This window comes from Bos javanicus, chromosome 1 (assembly GCF_032452875.1).
Source record: "Bos javanicus breed banteng chromosome 1, ARS-OSU_banteng_1.0, whole genome shotgun sequence".
Classification (NCBI taxonomy): Eukaryota; Metazoa; Chordata; class Mammalia; order Artiodactyla; family Bovidae; genus Bos; species Bos javanicus.
Genome location: NC_083868.1, coordinates 67,470,985 through 67,495,338, shown reverse-complemented (window position 1 = coordinate 67,495,338; position 24,354 = coordinate 67,470,985). Strand labels below are relative to the sequence as shown.

Below are 24,354 nucleotides of genomic sequence, written 5' to 3'. Positions count from 1 at the left end.
GGAAATTGTGATGAAGCAATTTAATTTTCCACTCTAGTATTCTTGCCTGGAGACTCCCATGTAAAGAGGAGTCTGACAAGATACAGTCCATTGGGTCGCAAAGATTTAGACATGACTGAAGCAACTAACACACACTGAGATACCAGGGGATAGGACTTGAATGCATGAATTTGGGGAGATACATTTTAGGCCATAACAGCTGAACAGATAATCTTCAGACATACAGTTTTCCCACCTCTGCTGCTAAGTCGCTTCAGTCATGTCTGACTCTGTGCGACCCCCATAGACGGCAGCCCACCAGGCTCCCCCATCCCTGGGATTCTCCAGGCAAGAACACTGGAGTGGGTTGCCATTTCCTTCTCCAATGCATGAAAGTGAAAAGTGAAAGGGAAGTCTCTCAGTAGTGTCCGACTCTTTGTGACCACATGGACTGTATGTAGCCTACCAGGCTCCTCCATCCATGGGATTTTCCAGGCAAGAATACTGGAGTGGATTGCCATTTCCTTCTCCAGGGGATCTTCCCAACCCAGGGATCGAACCTGGGTCTCCCACATTGCGGGCAGACACTTTACCATCTGAGCCACCAGGGAAGTGACTTAACACGCATGCTATTTAATTTTGGCAAACAAACTGTAAGGATTGGGAATAATGCTCATGAAGTGCCTAGTCCAGCAAGTGAGTTATCGTTGGTAACTAATCATCGTTGGTCCTAGTTCCTTTTTTTTATCTCTGCGAATGCATTTAGGGGCCATCAGCCTCCTGGGCTCTCTGGAGTCTCAGGATCTGTGACATTGAATACAGACAGCACTGCTTGGCAATGAATCATGGTGTTTCCCTCATATCTTGTCTTCTTTAACTCTTGTGTCATTATTAAACTTTTCACATGTATCCTGTTCTTTAAGAGGATGTAAATCCTCGAAGGTAAACCCAGTGTCCCAGTATTTTCTATACTCCACCAGGGGGGCCACACCCAGCCCCAGGCGCAAAGTGGCCTTCCACACATGACTGATCCTGAAGTTGATTGATTGTTTGGCCTTGAGAGGAGGTTGGTGCAGGAGAGGAGTGGGACTGGAAAGTGGATTGAGGCCAGCTAAGAATGCCAAGGGAGGATTTTGACTTGAATTCTGTGACTGGGGGCACTGAAGTGGTCTTTGAGCAGGGGAATAGAGTGATGGGCAGTGTGAATAGGTGTTTTACAAAGATCAAGCAGACAGTGGCGAGTAGCATTGTCGCAGGGCAGATGGTTGGCCAGTGTGAGCTGCTGTGGCTCTGGGCCAGATATGATGTAATGGGGGCTGCAGTGGAATGAAAGGAAGGATGATGCCAGTTGTTTCCCCATGCACGTGGTGCTGCAGACAGGGGACAGGGAGGTCACGGAGCATGGCCGGGTGGAACAGAAAGATAGACAGAGGTCAATTCGGAATCTAATACTTTTGGTTTCCTGAGTTTGGGATAAGAGGCCTTGATGTGTACAGTAGAAACCCTACTGTATACTGTAGGTGGATCTAAAATGTGAGGTCTCATTAATGAGAAGTTAACAGAATGAACAGAGGAAGCCCGTGCCGCCAGCAGGCTGTGCGCTCCGGGAGTCTGGGAGCCACCTACCCATCACACTCTATCAGAATGTGTGCTGTAGCGAGGCAGTTTGTCACAGGCTTCTACTGTGTTCCACTATAGACATTTCTTTCCTTTTTCCTCATTTCTTCCAAAGCTGGCAAGAAGCTGAGGACAGGTAAGCAGAAGCCCCTTCATGCCCCCTCCTCTGTCCAGAATCCAGGGGCTTGTCTCTAGACCCCTCCTTTCACTCAGGCAAACTTCAGCCCCATAGGGCATGACCAGGACACTGAGCTGACCACAGAGAGACCAGGGCTCACAGGAGAAGGAGCAGAGGGAATGAATGCTGACTAGCTCTACAAAGCAGTGTTTTATGCCTGAAGAACCGCCCCCTTCCTCCTTCATGCCGCCTTGGAGTGAGGGGCCTGTCTTGCCAGCTTATCCCAACCTCCCTCCCTGGCAGAGGGTCTGGGCTCCCTCCACTGCCATTTTAAGTAATGACCACTTGCTCCCAAGCTCCACTGTGGACAGCTCCCTTTGTGAAACTATGGCTACACGGTGTTGGAATCGGCCTCCTTGTAAATTCCACCATCCATCTTTGTCCCGCTTCTGAGCCCATGGAATGAACCTGTTCCCTTTTGTAATGACTGCCTGAGACACTGCAGTAAAAAAGACATGGTGATATATTATTAGTCTGATGGCTAACTTTATGAAAGAAACTCTTTTTTTTTTTTTTTTTTAATGAAAGAAACTCTTAACTGCCACCCATTCCTGCCATCAGAGACACACTGTAACTCTCTTCTGCTTGGAGCTTTAATTTTCTTAAGGACATTCTCTGCTCTGGAAGCTTTGAAGTGGCCTTTGGTCAAAAACAGCAAATGTGGACAAGCAAAGAGCTCAGGCACTGGTGCCAGGGGAGTCTCGCAGGTCCCCTCGGGCAACCTGGGCCAGGGCAGCGCAGGTGTGTCCGTGGAGAATCTGCTCTCCTCTTTCTTCTCTGGGACGACTGAGTGCAGGAGAGGCTGAGGGTGAGGGATCCTGGCTAAGGGGCTACGGCCAGCATCTACTCTGTGTGTTTCTTTGCTCTTTATCCTGTCATGGATTAGAAGAAATACAGGATACCTCATCTCTTGACTTGGGAACCCTGACAAAAGTGGCCCTGGAGCAGCAATTCTAAAGGCTATTATTCATTATAATCACCTGAGGAGTATTTCAAAGACGCAGTGCCTGGGCTTACTCCAGTCCTGAAGACCCAGAAATAGGAGGGGTTTTGTTTTGTTTGCCTAAGCTGTTTTTAAAAATCCCCAGGAGATTCTAATTTGTACTCAAGACTGGGAACTACTGTTCTAGAACTGGTTAGGCCCTAGATGAGAGAAGTAGCATGAGGCAAACTGCATTCCTCCAGAATCTTCTGTTTTTACCTTGTATAAATCAATTCAAATTTTCTACTCTTATCCATTCTCTCTTCTAGCATACGGTTGTTTTTGATGGATAGAATCATATGTATTATTATTAATCACTAGTCATGGCTAGTTCTCTTTTTATTATTTAATCTGTACTGCTTGTGGAGTACCATGTCAGTGCTTCTTGAGTTTGATACCCATTTCTGAGAGCTAAGGCAAATACACTCAGGAATGGGCTTTACTGAGTTCTGATTGAGTCTGCTCACAGAAAATTTGGCCCAAATGTCAGCAGGTAAGCAGAACCTCAAAAGCACCGGTTGCTGGGACTACTTTTGCACATGTATTGTATTTAGTCCCATGACATCTAGTTTGACTCATTTGCTGGTGAAACACCCCCAGGCCAAACCACTGATCCTGAATGAAAACATGAGCACCTGTACATTGTATAATTCACACAAATTGTCCTTGAGAGAACAAAGTGGAAACACAGCAACAGATGAGCATTCTGGATTTCCAGGTGGGCCATGGTGTGCTTACTGGCAATCAGCGAGGCTGTCACTCACTGAAACCCCAGGCATTGTCTCACTTATATGAGGTCATAAGTTGCTGGAGCAAGAGACAGCACTGTCTTTGATCTCCTCTGGCAAGGAGGGGAGCCCCACCCTCTTCTTTATAAGGTCTTCATATAACTTCTTTTCTCTCTGGAGCCTGATATGGCTTACTGAACTCACCGAAAATAAAGAACTCCCCTGACAGGTGATGTTCCCTGAAGCTTCAAGAGAAAAGGAAGATTCTATCCTAGACTCACGAAAAGGGGCAGCCCCTTGACTCCTTTGTGTATCCCTTCAGTGCTAGGCAGCCTTGGCCCCTTTGGCCAATGGAAAATCCCTCTGCAGACTCAACTCATGGCGTGGGCTCCCCTACCCTCTTTGTCATGCAGCACCTCCTTCACCCCAAGCCTCTTCTGCTTTCTAACCTCCAATTTCTGCTCCACTCGCAGTGCGCTCCTAGATTGTCCGCAGCAGGCCCACTGCTGTGGAGCAGCCAGGCCTTGTCAGAGGGAGTGGAAGTTGGGGAATGAAAGGCAGAAGGGACCCAGGGTATCCCCTGAGATTGGCGGTGGGCTCTCTGGGTGTTGGAGGGAACTTCCTTCAGGGTTCAGAAGGTGAGATTGTGTTGACTTAACAATGGATAGCACATCCTGATTCCCTAATTCCCATACTCTTTCCCCGCCTCCTTGAAGTCTTATTGGTAGAGATACATTTTTTTGTTGTTGTTAAAAACTATAGAGGAAAAAAAAAAAAACTATAGAGGATACAATGACTAAGTCAGAAGGAGAAAGGAAAGAGAGGAGCCTAGGATATGAGAAGTGGGGGCTTTGAGGCGTTCATCGGTGTGTGAACCGTTCCTCTCCTGGCTTACCGCAGATCGACCAGATTGGCCTGCCTGGGAAGAGGAACCTGGGATGTGACCCCTGCCCCATCCCAGTTTGAGCTTATTCTTATGATGTTAATGCACTGGACACTGGGCCCTGCCACTGAGCAGCACAAGCATGTGGATGTCCAGGTGACCCTGGATTGTGTCCCCTGCTTCTATGCTTTAAGGCATGCGCCCATGTTTACAGTCAGATACAGCCTCCAGCTGGGACACAGAAGCGTAAGGGGAAGAGTGTGGTGGTAGTGGTGGTAGGGGGTGCCTAGATTCTAACCCCAGCTCGGTCATGTAAAATTTGTGTGATCTTCGGGAAATACCTCTTCCCTTCTCTGTGATTGTTTCTTCCTTTGTTTAACAGAAAGGTTGTATTATGGATGCCCACGATTCCCAACCTGGCTCCCACTAGAATCATCCACAAGCTTTTAAACCCCCTAGCACCCACCCAGAGATTTTTTGTCTGGGATGGGCCCAGGTATCAGTACTTTTCAAAAAGCTCCTTTAGTGATTCTGATGTGCAGCCAGGGTTGAGAACCACTGATTCAGATCATCTGTAAGGTCCTTTCCATCACTATAATCATAGCGTCTGGCAGGGAGGTACTGCCTCTTTGGGTTTCTGCTCACCACATCTTCACCTGTGGCCCTAGATGTGCAGTGTGGAACCCCTGACTCAGGCAAGTACTCAGACTCGGTAGTTTCTTGGTTAAGTGTGCGGGCTCTGGAGGGTAAGGTGTGAGTCCAGGGTTAGCTCTGGTTTTCCTCCATATAACATGGGAATAATAACAGTACCTTCCTCACTGAGTTGTTGCATTGAGTTAATTCACACTTGTAAAGTGCTTAAAATGATGCCTGGCACACAGTAAGTAGTCAAGGAACTTAGTTACTATTGTGGAAGACATCTGGATGAGAGGGGTGTCCAGAGAGGAGTGTCCAGGCATATTCTTGGGATGCAGATGAGGGTGGGAGTCCAGTGGGCTTGAGGCTCCTGACCTCTGTCTGGCAGGGCCTGCCTGGGGGCACGGGACCCGTACTGCGGCTGGGATGGAAAGCAGCAACGTTGCAGCACTCTCGAGGACAGCTCCAACATGAGCCTCTGGACCCAGAACATCACAGCATGTCCTGTGAGCACCCTTTTGTAGCCCCTACCAGGGACCTCTTCCCCCGAATTCAGGCTAACTGTCCACCAGTGTCCCCACAGGCCTTGTGTCTTCTCTGCCCCTGCCTTGGGTGACAGGGTCCTGCTCTCGATGTGTGTCCACAGGTGCGAAATGTGACTCGGGATGGGGGCTTCGGCCCATGGTCACCATGGCAACCATGTGAGCACTTGGATGGGGACAACTCAGGCTCTTGCTTGTGTCGGTCCCGAGCCTGTGACTCCCCTCGACCCCGCTGTGGGGGCCTCGACTGCCTGGGGCCAGCCGTTCACATTGCCAACTGCTCCAGGTATGTGAGGATACAGGGCATGCCCTCGGTGGCCTTGGAATGGAGTAAGGGGAATAGAGCAAATGGGGCATCATCCCAGCCAGGTGTTTGGACTAAGGGACAGAAAATACTTCAGGGCTGTGTAGGAGACTGGACAGGTGGCTGAGGTCTGAGGCAGGAAACGAGCACTGGGAGAGTTTCCAGGCCAGTGGGAGAGAAGTGTCTGCCTGGTGGTGCTTTGCAGACAAAGAGGAAGTCTGGATAGGCATGGGAGTCACTCCCAGATGATCTATAGCCTCAATAAGCCTTGCAGTCCCCAACTGGAAGGACAGCATGGGATGGCAGTAGCCACCTAATCACTCTGAGATTCTCTAAATGGGGGTTACGGTGCCCTCCTTGAAGGTTGTTGGGCGGGTTAAATGAGACTCTCTCCCTATGTAGAGAGAGAGAGAGAGAGAGAGCTGCCTACTACCTACTACCCTGCCTACTACCTGGGGACTCCCTAAAGTGGTTAAAATAAATAATCCAAAATTCCAGACACTCTTAAAATAATTTTATATCCATTTATTAACTTAACCATCACAACACCCTCACGGAGTAGGATACAATCAGTATCCTTACTTTAAAGGTAAGAGTATGATGAAACACAGAAGATTTCGATAAATCGCCCAGCCTTAAAAAGCCAGTTAGTTGTAGAACCAAAATGTGTAAGGTCTGCCAGCCAACAAGGCTGAAACAAAGGGTACAGATGGGAAGGGACATCTTCTCTAGGGAAGATGTCCTTTGTCCCTGGCAAGTAGAGGCCATGTCCTATCGCTGTGCTCTAAGCACGAGTACAGCCTGGTGTATAGCAGAAGGCTTTCAATCTATGTTCGAGTGAACAAATGAATGCAGGAGTACGTCATTCCTGAGATGGTTTGGCTAGGAGCTATTGTATTTCCCGTGAATGGCATTTCCTGACAACAATACAAAACCCATCTATGCAGATGTTATTAGATCGGAGAGGCTAGGACTCAGAGGGTCATTGTCTCTGTCCCCTCTGGCCCCACCAGGAACGGGGCATGGACACCGTGGTCGTCTTGGGCCCTGTGCAGCACCTCCTGTGGGATCGGATTCCAGGTCCGCCAGCGAAGCTGCAGCAACCCCGCGCCACGCCACGGGGGCCGCATCTGCGTGGGCAAGAGCCGGGAGGAGCGGTGAGTTAGGGTGTGGCTGGAGGTTTCCGCGACAAGCCAAGCCCGAGGTCCCCGACTTCCCGGGGCCCCCCAGAAGGTGGTCTGGATTCTCTGGGTGATCCAATGGACCCTCGTTTTCCCAATTTTCCCCAAGTCTCACAATCCCAGTGACCTCTCATACGAAATGGTGGAGTAATGACTCCTCCCGTTCTGCTCCTCAGGTTCTGTAACGAAAACACACCTTGCCCGGTGCCCATCTTCTGGGCATCCTGGGGCTCCTGGAGCAAGTGCAGCAGCAACTGTGGGGGCGGCGTGCAGTCGCGCCGCCGGACCTGTGAGAACGGCAACTCCTGCCCGGGCTGCGGCGTGGTGAGGGTCCGGCCGAGGCGGGGGCGGGCGCGGGATGCTTGGACTCGCAGCCCAGGGTAGGGCAGACGGGGCGGGGTCGGAGTGCAAGGGCAGGCCAGGGTCTGCATGGCTGTGAAACAGCACTGGATCTCACCCCGAAGGAGTTCAAGACATGCAATCCCGAGGCCTGCCCCGAAGTGCGGCGCAACACGCCGTGGACGCCGTGGCTGCCGGTGAACGTGACCCAGGGCGGGGCGCGGCAGGAGCAGCGCTTCCGCTTCACTTGCCGCGCGCCGCTGCCCGACCCCCACGGGCTGCAGTTTGGCCGAAGGAGGATGGAAACCCGAACCTGCCCGACGGACGGCTCAGGAGCCTGCGACACTGACGGTACAGCCCCAGGGCGATGGGGGCGGGGAAGGGGCGGGGTGGCGTGAGAGCTGGGGGACACGTGGGCGGGGAAGGGTTGCGGTTTGGGAGAAGGCTTAGGTGGCACTAGTGGTAAAGCACCTGCCTGCCAAATGCAGGAGACGTAAGAGATGCTGGTTCGATCCCTGGATTGGGAAGATTCCCTGGAGGAGGGCATGGCAGCCTACTCCAGTATTCTTGCCTGGAGAGTCCCATGGACAGCTTGATGGGCTACAGTCCATGAGGTCGAAAAAGAGTCGGACACGACTGAAGCGACTTAACATTTTGGCTAAAGCTCAGCCCCCTCTATTCCTCCAGCCCTGGTGGAGGATCTCCTGCGCAGCGGGGGCGCCTCCCCGCTCATGGTGAGCGGGGGCTGGGCCGCCTGGGGCCCATGGTCCTCCTGCTCCCGGGACTGTGAGCTGGGTTTCCGCTTCCGGAAGAGAACATGCACGAACCCCGAGCCCCGCAACGGGGGCCTGCCCTGCGTGGGTGATGCCGCCGAGTATCAGGACTGCAACCCGCACGCTTGTCCAGGTAACCCTCCACCAAGGAATCTTGCCCAGGGAACCCCTCGCCCAGGGAACTCCCAGGCCTACCCGGGCCTCAGCTCAAGCGTGGAGACCACTCCTCCCCGCCCACTCTGCACACGGGGCCCCAGAGCAATTTCTTTGGCCCTGAAAATGGACAGAGCAGCGACTTCCAGGGACCAGACATTTCCTCACCCGCTGTGCTGCTGTTTTCTCTTTCCTAATGGGTTAGCCAGAGAAGGTGCTTAATTTGACATGGAGTTGGTTTTGGGGGTCTTCTCTGCAGCCTGCATTTGCCCTGCCTCCTCTGAGGGAAGGGGGCACTCCCTCACAGTGGGCTGTAGGTAGCCCGGGCAGAGTGACCTGGGATGGGGAAAAGACCGTCTTGGGCCCTGCCTGCACCCGCGGCCCCTCTTCACACACCCCATGCCTTGCAGTGCGGGGTGCCTGGTCTTGCTGGACCGCTTGGTCCCCGTGCTCTGCCTCCTGCGGTGGCGGCCACTACCAACGCACCCGTTCCTGTACCAGCCCCGCGCCTTCCCCCGGCGAGGACATTTGTCTCGGGCTGCACACGGAGGAGGCGCTGTGTGCCACACAGGCCTGCCCAGGTACTGAGTACGTCTGGCAGGATCTGGGGAGCAACTGTGGAGCCTGCCCATCCCCACTATGATATCTGAGGAGTTAACTTCATCCCAACCCACAACCCACAGAAGGCTGGTCGCCGTGGTCTGAGTGGAGTGCATGCACTGAGGATGGAGTGCAAAGCCGCGACAGGCACTGTGAGGAGCTGGTCCCTGGGCCCAGCGCTTGTGCTGGAAACAGCAGCCAGAGCCGGCCCTGCCCTTACAGCGAGATTCCCGGTGGGTCTTCTAGCCAGCACCTTCACACCCACCCTCTCTGCTCTGAGTCCCCAACTTCCTTCCCCTTCTGAACTATTCTGGGGGGTGCAGGATGAAACGCCAGAGTGGGACGTTCACACACTTCGGGCCTTTGTCCCTTCTCATCTAGTGGATGGGCCAACCCTTCTTAGAGGTGAGGTTCGGGGGGAGACAAAGGGGAGTGAAAGTCGCCAGTCCCAGTCCCACAGGTTACTGCTGACCCGGGGGTCCTGCGAGAGAGACATACCGAGCCCTAAGAGGGACCCATCCCCTCACCTCCCTGCCTCTGACACCCACTCCGCTTGTCTTCGTGCAGTGATCCTGCCTGCCTCCAGTGTGGATGAGGCCACCAGCTGTGGAGGTAAAAGGAACCTGCCCCAGCTCACAATGCGGCATTTCTACCCACCACCACCCCTACAAGGAGGAGGCCCACCTACTCCAAAATCTGGAGTCTACTTCTCGCTTTGGACACGCAGACCTTGTTGAGGTCCTGCACTGCTTTAGACCATATGTAGGGGAGTCCAGGCAGTTCCGCCCTTGTCCCCCAACTAAGAAGTGGTTGTCTAGTCGGTGTTCAAGAGGAGTCATGAAACTCCACACCACTGGCTGCCTCCTCTAACCCAAGCCACAGGTGGTCCTGTGAGACAGGTCCCTGGTGACAGGCCACTCAGCTTCCTTGTTTCTGATAGATCTGGCCTCAAAGCCCTTTATGTCTCAGAGCCTCCTCTCAGGAGGCAGTTGATGGGGGGTCTTCACAGTGGCCCTTCCCTTACTTCTGGCCTCTTGCTCTCCCAGGGTTCAGTCTCATCCACCTGGTGGCCACGGGTATCTCCTGCTTCCTGGGCTCTGGGCTGCTGACCTTGGCGGTGTACCTGTCCTGCCAGCATTGCCAGCACCAGTCCCAGGAGTCCACGCTCGTCCATCCCGCCACCCCCAACCACCTGCACTACAAGGGTGGGGGCACCCCCAAGAATGAGAAGTACACGCCCATGGAATTCAAGGTGGGAGCCCTCCTGTAGAAGCAGGGGCTGGGTGAAGGGTGCAGGGGTCCTGGCCCTAAGCTGGGCATCACTGGGATGAGCTCTCAGAGGGGGCAGTGGTATTGTGAACAGAACACTGTGTCAATAGCCAGAATGTTCTCTCATCGATGGGCTCCTGACTTCCTTGCCCTGGCCTATTCCCTTGCCCCATCTCTCCTTTTCACCCTTTCTCTCTGGTTCCTTCCTTCTCCCACAGACCCTGAACAAGAATAACCTGATCCCTGATGACAGAGCCAACTTCTACCCGTTGCAGCAGACCAACGTGTACACGACCACCTACTACCCAAGCCCACTGAACAAACACAGCTTCCGGCCTGAGGCCTCACCTGGACAACGGTGCTTCCCCAACAGCTGATATCACTGTCCTGGGGACTTGGGCTCCTTGCCTTCCAAAGGCACAGAGCAGGTGGAGATGGGACGGTGGAGCCAGTTTGGTGTTCTCCCTCTGCAGTAGGCCAGGAACTTGCTGCCTTGCCTTGCGAGGGTCCCATCCGGCTTCAGAGAGCTCTGGCTGGCAGTGACCATGGGGGAGAGGGCTGGCTTCAGGCTGGCATGTGGCTGCGGTTCTGGCTCAGCCCAGGTCTCTCATGGCCTGCTTGCAACCCACCATCATGCTGATCTCCTCTGCCATGTCTGGGCTGTGGACCTGCTAGGCATGTGAGGGAATTGGAGAGTGAGACATCAAGAAGGCTCTTAGGTTTGGGTTGGAAATGATGGCCTGTGTGGCTCTCATGGGCTGAGTCTGCCCCTCTCTGGCTGGCCCCAGGAAGGGCCTGGGCCACATCCCGATTATCTTGGAAAGAAACTAATCTAATGGCCCTAATAGTTCTGGATTCTCTGCCCAGGGCTGGGCCATTGTGGTGCTGCCCCAGTGTGACATGGGGACCAAGGCTGGCCCAGGTTGTCCACCTTCTCCTAGCAGTCTGAACATGGCCCAGGGACGTCCCTCCGGTCAGAGGCAGTGGGGACTGGGGGCTGGAGGCTGATCTTTGCTGAGAAGTCCTTTAATCTGGGCTGGCACATCCCTCAGCCTTTCCTTCAGAGTGCACGAATGGTAGCCCAGGGGCAAGGGAGGCACGAGTCCAGCCCTGGTGCTGCTCTGGAGACTGCCTTCCAGTTGCTGCTCGATGTAGCTGTTGGCTGAGACCTGCTTGGGAGTCTGTGCTGGCCCCTCATCTGTTCAGGAACACACACACACGTACACACACAATCACAATCTGCTACGGCAACAAAAAGGATGTTAGGCTGTGGCATGATTAATTAAAGATGATACCCAGTCTCCAAATGTAACGTTGTCTTCGTGCATATGTTTGTGGGCTCTTCTTGGCATGGTCTGATCAATTAGGGCAATGCACTGGGGTGACAGATGGTCTTCTCACGGTGGGGCAGATGACCCAGGTAGAGTTTGACTTTAATAGAGGATAACTTGCCATTTGTGAATAAATCTCCACACACATGTTGCCCTAAACCCTTGTTGGAAAAGAGGTTACAGATAAACAAATTCACAAGTAGGGACACAAAGAAAATCAAGGCAGTACAACAGGAAATTTCTGCCTGTTCCCTTAGCAGCGCTATCAGGCTCTGCAGTGGAAATATCTGAGTCCAGCAGGGGAGTATTAATGAGGGGTATTTTATGAGGTATTTACACTGCTGAGTTTAATAAATCAAAATTGACTGAGACATGAGTAAGCCTGTGAGGTGGGGGAAGCTTGCTGTAGTTTTTGCTGGATTAAATCAAAATAGCCTCAAAGTCTCAGCCCAGGAAATCAGTGCTTCCATTTTGGATGAGACTGATGGACATGTTAAATTTAGAGAGCAATTTCCTGACTTAATTGGCTGGATCAATTCTTACAGGATTCTCAGCAAAGTCTACTTGTAGGTTAGGCTGTAAAGTGTGAGATCCTGGGGATAGATGAGGCAGAGAATCTTGGGGAGGAGAGGAGGAGGAAGGAAAGAGCATTCCGGGCCCGTGTGTCTTGGAGACCTTTGTGCTCACCGGGACAAGGGCAACAGCAGTGGCTTCAGGCTGAGGTGGAGCCCAGTCAGAGCTCAGGGGACATACGAGGATTTCTGGGGATCCCCAAATCCCTTGAATTGGGGATTCCTCACTGGGTTCCTGCTCACCCTGTGAATGCAGAGCTTGTAGGGGTCTGTGCTAGATCTTGGGGTTTTGGGTTCCCTTGGACCTCATAGGGACAGGGAAGTTCAAGAGTGTTCCAGGGCCCAGGGTGCCTGCTTCACAGGGGTCACTCACATGTGCCTGGTACTGTTCAAGTCTGGAGGAAGTAGTCATGGAGAATTCCTGTGGCATGCCCAGCCACTGTGACTGGAATGGCAACAGTGGGAGGTAAACCCATGTGTGTCATGGCAAATACACGCCACACACGCATGCACACACACACATGCACACATTGTGAATTCTTTGTTCGTAAAACCTGTTGTGTTTTTGGAGGCATGACCATTCATAACTCTGGAAAGGATCCACACTGCATGCAATTAGCTTGCAAGGATGGCACAGGCTACTTCATAGCCTGGCCCAGAACTGAGGAAACCAGAAATGTGCTCCCTGATAAGGAGGGTGTGATGCTCTCTGGCAGGTGCTTGAGGCCACATGGATGGCTGCATGGTGTCAGGGAGCTAAAGTGTGAAAGAAAAAGGGGCTTCACTGGCTCAGCTGGCCCAGCAAGAACCTCCAGCAAGAGGGAGGAAGATGCCAGGTTGGGTGCTCCAAGCCTTCTTGGGCCTCTTGTCTCAAAATAACTCTGTGTGTGTGTGTGTGCATTTTCTTCTTATTAAAGTAATATACTTTCACTGTGGAAAATTTAAAGAATTCAGGAAACCAAAAAGTACAATTAACAGTTATGTTGAAAAACAAAGCAGAGACTTGGGGAATGTAAATAAATGGTGGTATCTCAACATCACTCCAAAAACATAGAGAACAAAAAACAAAAGCTCTGTCACTATTTTCAATAAAACTAGGGTGTATCTGTAATCCCAAATCATAATACATGAAGACAGAAAGCAGATGAAGGAATAGCAGTCATCTAGTAGAGTGGATGTGGGTCAAACCTGAGCACTCAATTTCAGAAGGAATCAGAAGTTGGAAGAATAAAGTATCAGGGAAGGTGGGGTTAAGGTAGGGGCCTAAAAAGAGAGGGGTTGGTTCATTTCTCCAGGAGGAAGAAATAGAGCTGGGCACCTTTTTCCTTTTAGGACAGATGAGATTTAGAACAAAAACCAGGCTTCTCTCTCTGGTGGCAGACACTGGCCGTGTGGTGGACAGTTATTGGGACCCAGAGTACAGAGTTCTTGTCTCATAGCCCAGTCCTTGAGCAGCTCAACTGTAACCCTTAAGCAGCCACGGTTAGGAGCCCATTAACAATGCAAAGAGATCATCTTCCCACATGGTCAGGCAGGTGAGGCGGTACACCTGGGCAAGTACCTGGGCTTCCCGCACTAGAGGTTGGATTCCAAGGCCTGGTTCCAAAGTTAGACAGCACAATTTAAGCCTCTATATTCAAGTTAAATTTTAGCTTGATTTAGCACATGTCACCTGGAGAGAGAGGCTACAGACCAAACTTGCTTTGACATCTGGTAATGGACAGGAATGATACTGAAGCTGAAACTCCAGTACTTTGGCCACCTCATGCGAAGAGGTGACTCATTGGAAAAGACTCTGATGCTGGGAGGGATTGGGGGCAGGAGGAGAAGGGGACAACAGAGGATGAGATGGCTGGATAGCATCACCGACTCGATGGACGTGAGTTTGAGTGAACTCTGGGAGTTGGTGATGGACAGGGAGGCCTGGCATGCTGCAATTCATGGGGTAACAAAGAGTCCGACACAACTGAGCGACTGAACTGAACTGAAAGCTTGCCTTTGACCTTGTTTTTTGTTGTTTAATCACTGAGTCATGTCAGACTCTTTGTGACCCCATGAACTGCAGAACACCAGGCTTCCCTGTCCTTCACTATCTCCTGGAGTTTGCTCAAACTCATGTCTACTGAGTCAGCAATGCTATTTAAACCATCTCATCTTCTGTCAACCCCTTCTCCTCCTGCCCTTAGTCTTTCCTGGCATCAGGGTCTTTTCCAATGAGTCTGCTTTTCACATCAGGTAGCCAAAGTGTTGGAGCTTCAGCTTCAGCATCAGTCCTTCCAATGAATATTCAGTGTTGATTTCCTTTAGGATTGGCTGGTTTGATCTCCTTGCTGTCCAAGGGACTTGATATTCAGCCAAAAATCTGTGAATTGACCTTCAGCCCCAGCTTTTGGAAGTTTAACTGTAACATGGGCGGAGCACATGGCCATTATCAGCCAGCTGAGATTTGCCTCTTCACCAGGGCCTGCGCACTGGTGGGAGGACCCAGACTGGGTGCTGGACTAGTGCTCCCCGGTAGGGTAACCGGCAGGCACAAGGACCCCCTCCTCTTAACCAGAACTGGACCTTGGAGGGTGAAAGTTGAGTCTTGGGGCCTTGTCCTTTCCTGTCAGAACAGAGAGTAACATTTGCTTGGTGGAGATTTATAAGAACATCATTACCTGACCGTGACTGACTTGCAGAACAAAGGATCTGACACCAAGATGTTTGCTACAACTAACCACGCCTCCCTCACCTTTCCTAGAAAAGGGCTTTGCTGAAAGCTTTGAGGGAGTTTGGGGATTTTAAGGCATGAGCCACCCAGCTCCTTCTGGAGCCCTGCAGTAAACCTTTCTCTGCTCCAAATTCCAATGCTTTGATATTGTTTGGCCTCGCTGTGCAGCAGGCACGCGGACTTGCATTCAATAACATAAATGTGTACTTTTTCATCATTTAAAGCACCCCGAGCTTGTGCCTGAGCTACAGCTGTGGTTAATAGGTTACCATTATATCAATTCAGCTTGTCAACTCTGGTGACATGCACAGGGCACACCATTTAGATTTATTGTTAATAGATCACACTCACTATAAATGTCTAGCTGAATCTTGAAGTGAAATCTCTATACTTCATATGTTGAAATTCAATTAGTCGGTAGAACTATATATGCATATTTATTACTGTAAGAGTAAAATGCTCCAATTATAATGATTGTGAAAGCTGCTAATTTTATGTTCAAACACAATTAAGCCCTTTAAAATTAGCAAATGAATAGGGAACAAGAATGAGAGTTTAAAAGAATATTGAGAGACAATGGTAGCTAGATAACTTTAGGAAGAACATTATAGTCTTTGTGAGCTGTGTTCTCAGTCACTAAGTCATGTCCAACTCTTTGCGACCCCCTGGACTGTAGCCCACCAGTCTCCTCTGTCCGTGGAATTTTCCAGGCAAGAACGCTGGACTGGGTTACAATTTCCTCCTCCAGGGGATCTTCCCAAACCAGGGATCGAAACTTGTGTCTCTTGCATCTCCTGCATTGGCAGGCGAATTCTTTACCACTGTACCACCTGGGAAGCCCATTAATTAAAAATAATACAAGGCAGAATAATAGAGATTTGATTAAATCATAATTCGAATATTTGCCAACTGGCTTGGTGTCTATCATTCATTATGTTAAACAAAATAATCTTTAACCATTATGTTTAAATGTTGGTATTTAATTCCATTTTGGTTATGAGCCTTTCAAGAATAAAGTCTATTTGGGAATTCACATCTTATCAAAATGGATTTTTAGAAAAGAATGTCAGTTTTTCGACTTCAACATTTTGTAGGCAGAAAATATTACTTAAGTGTTTATAATATCCATGGCACATCACCTTTAATCTAGACATAATACAGAACATAAAAGGAGTGGCGAAAAAAAAGTCCAGGAAAATATAATATCCAAAAACATCCCTGGTTTCTCTACTGTTCTTAGTGAAGTGAGCATCTATTTAGCACCACAAAACTGCAGCTGACCACACCGAGCAATTATTAATATTCTTCCTGCACTGTGATGTCAAGTTTAAAATTTAAATATGTAATATTAATCATTTAATTTAATTAATACAATTTTAATAGCAAAATTATAAGAATAATTGCATTCTTTGTGATGAGATTTTAGATTAATTCCTAAAATCCCAGATGTGATCACACACATCTCAGAGAGGCACACATCTCCAAGGTGCTCCCTTCTCTCTGCCCCTCATTGTGGCCCTGTCCCCCAGGTACCTGGTCAGACCCCGCTGAGGGCCCCCACCACTCCTGTTCCTTTTTTGTCATCAAACCATGTCTGCTCAATATCCAAGGTTTCCTGGGTCTCCATTCTCTTAACTGGATGAGCAGAATCCAGCTTCAGTGTGACTGGTTGACACTGCCTTATAATTAAGGCTAACCTCAATAGAAGAAAGGAGCAGACCTCAATGCCAGAGAAAGTGGCTGAGCTGGCTGGGAGGGTGGGATTCTGTAACTGGAGAGGCACACTCCACTCTCCAGCTGTTGTTCTCTTCTGCCTCCTGCCTCCTCCCAACTACCGTGCTGAGGAGATTCTCCACCCACAGGGTGTAAGACTGACTTGGCCTGTGACCTTCACCTTTAAATTTCCTTTCAGAGAAAAGAGGAGTTTGAGATGTTTGGTTTGCTGCCTGGGCCCCTCCAGGAACAGTCAATGTGGCAAGGTAAATCCACTTTCTGAGCACGGTGTCTCCGTCTCCCAGGAGCACGCCCAGAACTCAGCCAGCACTGGCCTCCACTGCTAGTTCTTTTGTGAGAGGTGGCGCGGTGGCTGTAAGTAGTAGTGAGTGGTAGCATTGCCTTTAAAAAAAAACAACACATACTTCCTGAAAGAATTTTGAAAACTTTAGTTACACCCTTATAATTTTTACATTGACATCTAAAAGTTTTCATCACAGCTTAAAGTGCTACAAAGGATGTAATTTCTGGCATATTGCAAATACTGCCATTTAAAAATAAAACCATTCTTTTAAATGTAACTAATAGCATCTAAGGAAGGGCTTCCCAGGTGGTGCTTGTGGTAAAGAACCCTCCTGCCAACACAGGAACCATTCTCTGAATGTCTTTATGTCTGAGACATAAGAGACGTGTGTTTGATCCCTGGGTGGGGAAGATCCCCTGGAGGAGGGCATTGCAACCCACTCCAGTATTCTTGCCTACAGATCCCATGGACAGAGGAGCCTGGCGGTCTACAGTCCATGGGGTCACAGAAAGTCAGACATGACTAAAGTGACTTAACAATAGCATCTAAAAAACAAAGCATTAAAAAGAAATACAGGAAAAACTATATTTTTAAGCTTGAAAGTCTTTTATTGTTCACACTATCATACTTCTTTGCAACTAAAACATATCTGTGAAAAGAAAAGCTAATTTTAAAAAAATAAGTTAAAAATTATTTGGGATCAAGATACCATGATTATTACTAACATCAAACATAGAGATACTTGAATTTTGACAATTATTAAATGTAAAGTTAAATTTTAGAGGGCAGCAGTTTAGAATTTATCACTAGAATGAGAAAGATTAATAGCAGAGAGAGAAAGTGAGTGTGTTAGGGCTTACAAAGCATGCATCAATAATTATTGTCAAGTGCGTTATTTACAGAAGAATCCACAATATTGGTAGAATGTGGACACTGAAATCTATGGTAGGAATTTAGAACAATAGAGAAGGTGGCAATGATAACAAGGAAGCGATGATATTCATCTTTTGCTTATAATCAAGTAATGCATCAATGTAAAAGATGAATTGGAAAAGGAAATGGCAACCCACTCCAGTGTTCTTGCCTGGAGAATCCCATGGACAGAGAAGCCTGGTAGACTGCAGTCCATGGGGTAGCACAGAGTTGGACACAACTGAAGCGACTTGGCAAAAGATGAATATGGATTTATGGTATTTGGTAATGTTTTGACAAAATTTAATAAAAACCAATAAAGTGTTTCGAAGAAAGAATAGGAGAAAATCTTCATGAACTTGGGGTAGGCAAGGATTTTATATGACACTCAAAGCACAGTCCATAAAAGAAAACTGCTAAATCATACTTCATCAAAATAAAGAACTTCTCTTTGAAAGACCCTGTTAAAAGAGTTAAAAGATAATCCACTGGGCTGGGAATTCTCTGGTGATCTAGTGTAGCACTGCATGCTTTCACTGCCTAAAGCGTGGGTGCAAACCCTGGCCAGGGAACTAAGATCCCACAAGCCACGTGGTGTGGCCAAAGGGAAAAAAAAAGAGATAATCCACTGATGAGGAGAAAACACTGGTAAATCCAGAATATATAAAGAACTATCAAAGTGCAGTAACAAGAAAACAAAGAACCCAAGAATAAATGTGCAAAAGTCTTGAAAGACCTTTCACCAGAAAAAAAATGATGAATGCCAAATAAACATGTGGAAACATGCCATTTGCCATTAGAAAAAAACGTGAATTAAAACCACAGTGAGGTACCATAACAACTATTAAAATGGCTAAATTTGAAAGGACTGATCATACCAAGTGTGACGAAGATGTGGAATAAGGGAAACTCTCCTACACGCTGGCAGAATGTAAAATGGGACCACCACTTCAGAAATAGTTTGGCAGCTTCTTAAATAAACATATATTTATTGTATAATCCAGTCATTCCACTCCTAAGTATTGACCGAGGAGACAGGAAAGTGTACTTCCATACAAAGACACAAATGTTCATAGCACTTGTATTTGTAAGGGCCAAAAACCAGATACAGTCTAAATATCCATTACTGGGTGAAGGGATAAACAAATTGTGGTACATTCATACAATGGATACATTCAGCAATAAGAAGGAGCAAAATATTGATGCATGGAGCAAATGAATGAATGAATGAAAGGAACCAGAGAAAAAGAAAGAATATCTACTGTATTGTTCCATGTATATACAATTCTAGAAAATGAAACATCTGAAATGGCAGAAGGCAGATCAGTGACTGCCTAGGGATGGGATATGGTTGATAGGGCAGGTGGAGGGAAGGATGTTAAAGAGGCAACAGATAAGTTCATTTATCTTGATGGTGGCAGTGGTTTCATGGGTATGCACATGTAGCACAGAGCTTGTGTCATATACTTTAAATACCCGAGGCTAACTGCATGTCTGTTCTATCTCCATAAAGCCGTTAAAAAGCGTGAATACATGCCCAAGAAAATATAAAATACTAACTTAGTTCTTAGAATGTTTCCTTTACTTGAAGGTGTACTATTTAGCTATCTGAAGTACACAGGGAAACACCTTCCTCCCCCTCCTTGAAAGGCTCTGGATTTTGCCTACAGGGAGGGCTGGGTGACAAAGGACTCTCTTAGAGCTCTTCCTCCAGCTGAGAGTGGGGAAGAGACAGACAGGAGGAGCTTCCAAAGCCCCGTGCTTCACTGCAATCTCAAACATTCTGAGATACAGTTAGGTAAGGCTGCAGCCCTGACAGGCATGCATCACACGGGAGAAGTCAGGTCCTGCCACCTTGACCGCCTCTTACTGATCTCAGCCCTGACCTTGTGTCGGCAGGTACTCTCTGATGGTCTGAGGAAAGGGAGTGCTTGGTTTCCTTAAATCTGTCACTCTGTGAAACTCTTGTGCTCATGTGCCCTGGTCTGAAGGCCCCTGACACAGAGGGATTGTCACTAACATGGGTCCCTGGACTTTTTCTTTAGTTACTAGAAATTGAGGCCAGATGAGAATTCCATGCAAGCCTTTATTGGGGTTTGTGCTGCAGCACTAGGCAGTGAAAACAAGTAACAGCTGCCCTTGTGCACTCTGGGACAGGAGCAGCTTGGGTCCTTAAAGGGGTTAACAACAGGTGGGTCCATGGGCTGGGCAGGAGACATAGCTTAGGTGGTCTGCCCACCCTCTTGGTGGTGTCATGAGTGGGGATCATGGATAGCGTACCCTGCTTTTGCTCTTGGGACCTCAGAAATGGCAGTTGGTTTGTGGCCTTTTTTGTATCTTCTTGTCCATAATTTGTCCCACCTGCGCTCTGTGCAGTTATGTTTAATCCCTTATAATTTCTTCGTATTCCATTGCCTGAGGAGATGTGTGTCCAGGGCCAAGCACTCCAGTGTAGGTCCCAGGTTCCAGCCTAACATGATGACCCTGGACTTTCGAATTCTAGACCCAGCATTTACTGTGATATGTGAGGTAGGAGAAGGCAATGGCAACCCACTCCAGTATTCTTGCTTGGAAAATCCCGTGGACGGAGGAGCCTGGTAGGCTGCAGGCCATGGGGTCACTAGGAGTCGGACATGACTGAGCGACTTCACTCTCACTTTTCACTTTCATGCATTGGAGAAGGAAATGGCAACCACTCCAGTGTTCTTGCCTGGAGAATCCCAGGGACAGGGGAGCCTGGTGGGCTGCCGTCTATGGGGTCGCACAGAGTTGGACACGACTGAAGTGACTTAGCAGCAGCAGCAGTGAGGCAGGAACAGTGACACTTACCTTGCAGGTCTGTTGTGAAGAGTAAATTGACTCTAGAACAGGGCCTTGTACAAAGGCTGGCCACGCAAATACACTGCTCTTGGGAAAGCTCCTTTACTCGTGTGTGTGTGTGTGTGTGTGTGTGTGTGTGTGTGTGTGTGAGAGAGAGAGAGACACACACAGCCTTGCCCAGGACCTACTTCCTCCTGGTTGGAGCCCAGAGCTCTGTAGACACAACCTGAACTCAAATACATCCCTGGCTCATCACCTATTTGACCTTGGGCAATTTGTTCTTATGCAAAATGGAGCTAATAATAGAACCTACCCTGGGTTTGCTATGAGGGCTGAAGCCTGGAAAGTGCTTACAGCAGGATCAGGCACTTAGCAAGCACCCAAAATTGTTATCATTGTTACTGAGCTAAGCATGGGAGTTAGGTTGTTTTTGCAATCTGAGTCACTGGGATGTCAAAGTAAATATGTGTTGACTGAAAAATGCACAACATAAAAGTTTGAGAATTATGTTTTATTTGGTGAAACTTCTGGAGACTTAAGCCTGGAAGACAGTTTCTCAGATAGCTCCAACGGACAGCTCCAAAGATATAAGGGAGGAGCCAGGATATACAGGAGTTTTGCAACAAAAACCAGATAGTCAAAAGATTGTTGTTGTTTAGTCACTAAGTTGGTTCCTACTCTTTTGCAACCCCATGGACTGTGTAGCCTGCTAGGCTCCTCTGTCCATGGGATTTCCCAGGCAAGAACATTGGAGTGGGTTGCAATTTCCTCCTCCAGGGGATCTTCTCAACCCAAGGAGTGAACCTGTGTCTCCAGCATTGCAGGTGGATTCTTTACTGCTGAGTCATTGGGGAAGACCTAGTCAAAAGATTACCGTTAATTAAAGAAAATCAGACATCTAAAGTTAATGAATTTAGAGTTTTTCTGTGTATGAGAAGATGCAAGAGTAGGCTTATTGAAATCATTCCTTTGTATGCACCTTAACTATCTAGGGCCAGTATCTCAATTTTCTCCATCTTGAATCCCCTCAAAGTACACAATTGGGGGCAGCTGCAGTGGCTGCTGGCTTGATGGCCACAACATCATTAGTTTACTGATATGGTAGCAAATATAAAAGTATGGAAAATATGATTCTGAGCTTCTCAAAATGTACCCTAGCTTTCTTTGGGGAACAAATGATACCAGCCCAGTAAATTACGCATGAAACAGTTCTGTAAGACACCACTTCTGGAAAAAACCAAAGTCTCCCATATAGGGCCCTCCCATCTCCATTTATCTAAACTTGAGAATTTCCACCCTTCCCACCACCCCTTCTGTATGATCAGGCCACCCAAGATGGCTGTTCCCTTGCTCTCTGTACATCCCCTGCTCAACCAGTGCCTGCTTCACTCACGCCCCACTCACATGACTGACCTTCCTACATTCTTGCCCCTGGCCCCAGGTAATGATTGTTCTAATCTTTAGATCAGAACCTCTCCACCAGACAGCTTATCAAAGGGGCGGTATGGGGCGTGCTCCCTGGCTGGTTTCCCAGGTAACCAATGGGCCAACTTGACTTCAATTCCCCTTTAATTAGTAATCTGCCCCTGCCCCGGAGCAAAGCCCACCGCCAAGTCCTGTCTGCTGTCTGCCACAAACACGGTGGGGTGTTGCTCCAGGACCTTGCTTCATACATGCAAGCTCCCCCATCCATTAAATCACTGATGTCTCTGTTGCTGACTCTGGGCCTTTTTTTCAGTCTTGAAGTTGGACAAGCACTGGGTTTGCAGGCCTGCGGGGTGCAGCCCAATACCTTCCCGCATCACTGCCTTCTTTCTGCCTCTTGCTGGAATTCAGAATTGATCAGGCCTTTAAAGATCATCAGGTCCAGTGTTTTAATGGAAGAAACAACTAATGGGTTGAATCAGGGCCCATGCCCAGGTGTGTGGTTTATGAGAAGTGAAGAAAGAACAGAAAGGAAGAGCGGCCTCCTGTTGCCTCTCCTTGTTATTTTTTCCACCTGAGCAGAATCCCTGACATTAACTCATTTGCTGGTGGACCTTAATGGGGCTTATGACACAGGAAGAAACAGAATTTCGTCTCTGCCTCTGCTTCCTGATACACACACCCCAAAACCCTTGGAATCTCTGAAGGACATGTCTTTTGTATGGTATGGATGGCTATGGGCTGGGGGCTCCTGGATAGCCTCTGAATGGGGGGGTGGGTGGTTGCCAGGGGAACCAACCAGCTGATTAGAGGGCTGGGCCATCGGCCCCAACCTCCTGGAAAGGTTGAGCTAATCACTAAGGGCTAACGATGTACTCAATTGTGCCTGTAATGAAACCTCCATTAAAAAAAAAAAAAAAAAAAACACCTCTAACCAAAAGGTTTAGAGAAAACACACTTCTGAGCTGGTGAACACTCAGAAGTGCTGAGAGAACAGTATGCCTAGAGGGGTCACGGAAGCTCTGTGCCCCTTCTCCCATGCCCTAGCCCACTCATCTCTTCTAGTGGCTGTTCCTAAATTGCATTCTTTTATAACAATGTAGTAATCTGGTACAGAAACTGTTTTCCTGAGTTCTGTGAGCTGTTATAGCAAATTATCAAACTTGAGGAGGGGTTATGGAAATCTCTGATTTACTTTTTTAATTGAACTATAGTTGATTTACAATACTGTGTTAGTTTTAGGTGTACAGCAAAGTGATTCCATTACACACACACACACACACACATATATATAACATTTTTATATTTATACACATAACCTTTTTCAGACTATTTTCCATTATAGGCTATTACAAGATATTGAATATAGTTCCTTGTGCTCTACAGGGAATCCTAATTGTTTAGCTATTTTAGAGATAGTGGTATGTATCTGTTAATCCCAAACTCCTAATTTATCCCTGCCCCCCTTTCCCCTTTGATAACCGAAGTTTGTTTTCTATGGCTGTGAATCTGCTTCTGTTTTGTAAATGAGTTCATTCGTGTTGTTTTTTAGATTTCACATGTAAGTGATATCACATAACACTTGCCTCTGTCTGACTTCACTTAGGGTGGTAATCTCTAGGTCCATCCATGCTGCTGCAAATGGCAATATTTCATTCTCTTTTATGGCTCAGTAATATTCCATTGTGTATGTGAATATATACACACACACCACATCTTAAATCATCTACTGATGAACATTTAGGATGCTTCCATGTCTTGGTTATTGCAAACAGTGCTGCTACGAACAGCGGGGTGCATGTATCTTTTCAAATAGAAATTTTAATCTTTTCCAGATATGCCTAGGAGTAGGACTGCTGAATCATATGGTAACTCTGTTTTTAGTTTTTGTTTTTTTTTTTTTTTAAGGAATCTCCATACTGTTTTCTATAGTGGCTGCATCGATTTACATTTCCACCAACAGTGTAGGAGAATTCCCTATTCTACACATCCTTTCCAGCATTTATCATCTGTAGACTTTTTGATTGGAGAAGGCATTGGCACCCCACTCAGTACTCTTGCTTGGAAAATCCCATGGACAGAGGAGCCTGGTAGGGTGCAGTCCATGGGGTCGCTAAAAGTCGGACACGACTGAGCGACTTCACTTTCACTTTTCACTTTCATGCATTAGAGAAGGAAATGGCAACCCACTCCAGAGTTCTTGCCTGGAGAGTCCCAGGGACGGAGGAGCCTGGTGGGCTGCCGTGTATGGGGTCACACAGAGTTGGACACGACTGAAGTGACTTAGCAGCAGCAGCAGACTTTTTGATGATGCCATTCTGACCGTTGTGGCTTGCTACTTCATTGTAATTTTGATTTGCATTTCTCTAATAATTAGGGATGTTGAATGTCTTTTCAAGT

At 48.2% G+C, this 24,354-nt stretch overlaps 1 protein-coding gene across 2 annotated transcripts in view; it reads left to right on the top strand.

Annotated features, from left to right (window-relative positions):
• Positions 1 to 11,476, top strand: part of SEMA5B (semaphorin 5B) — a 124,010-nt gene extending 112,534 nt beyond the window's left edge. For both annotated transcript variants that reach the window (XM_061407069.1, XM_061406987.1), the window contains 11 exons: positions 5,392 to 5,509; positions 5,650 to 5,831; positions 6,863 to 7,006; positions 7,207 to 7,354; positions 7,495 to 7,720; positions 8,057 to 8,275; positions 8,706 to 8,876; positions 8,979 to 9,128; positions 9,463 to 9,507; positions 9,942 to 10,147; positions 10,383 to 11,476. In XM_061407069.1, the coding sequence (XP_061263053.1) occupies positions 5,392 to 5,509; positions 5,650 to 5,831; positions 6,863 to 7,006; positions 7,207 to 7,354; positions 7,495 to 7,720; positions 8,057 to 8,275; positions 8,706 to 8,876; positions 8,979 to 9,128; positions 9,463 to 9,507; positions 9,942 to 10,147; positions 10,383 to 10,541 (1,768 nt within the window). In that variant the 3' untranslated portion in view covers positions 10,542 to 11,476. The remainder of the gene's footprint in view (positions 1 to 5,391; positions 5,510 to 5,649; positions 5,832 to 6,862; positions 7,007 to 7,206; positions 7,355 to 7,494; positions 7,721 to 8,056; positions 8,276 to 8,705; positions 8,877 to 8,978; positions 9,129 to 9,462; positions 9,508 to 9,941; positions 10,148 to 10,382) is intronic.
• The last annotated feature ends 12,878 nt before the right edge of the window (positions 11,477 to 24,354 follow it).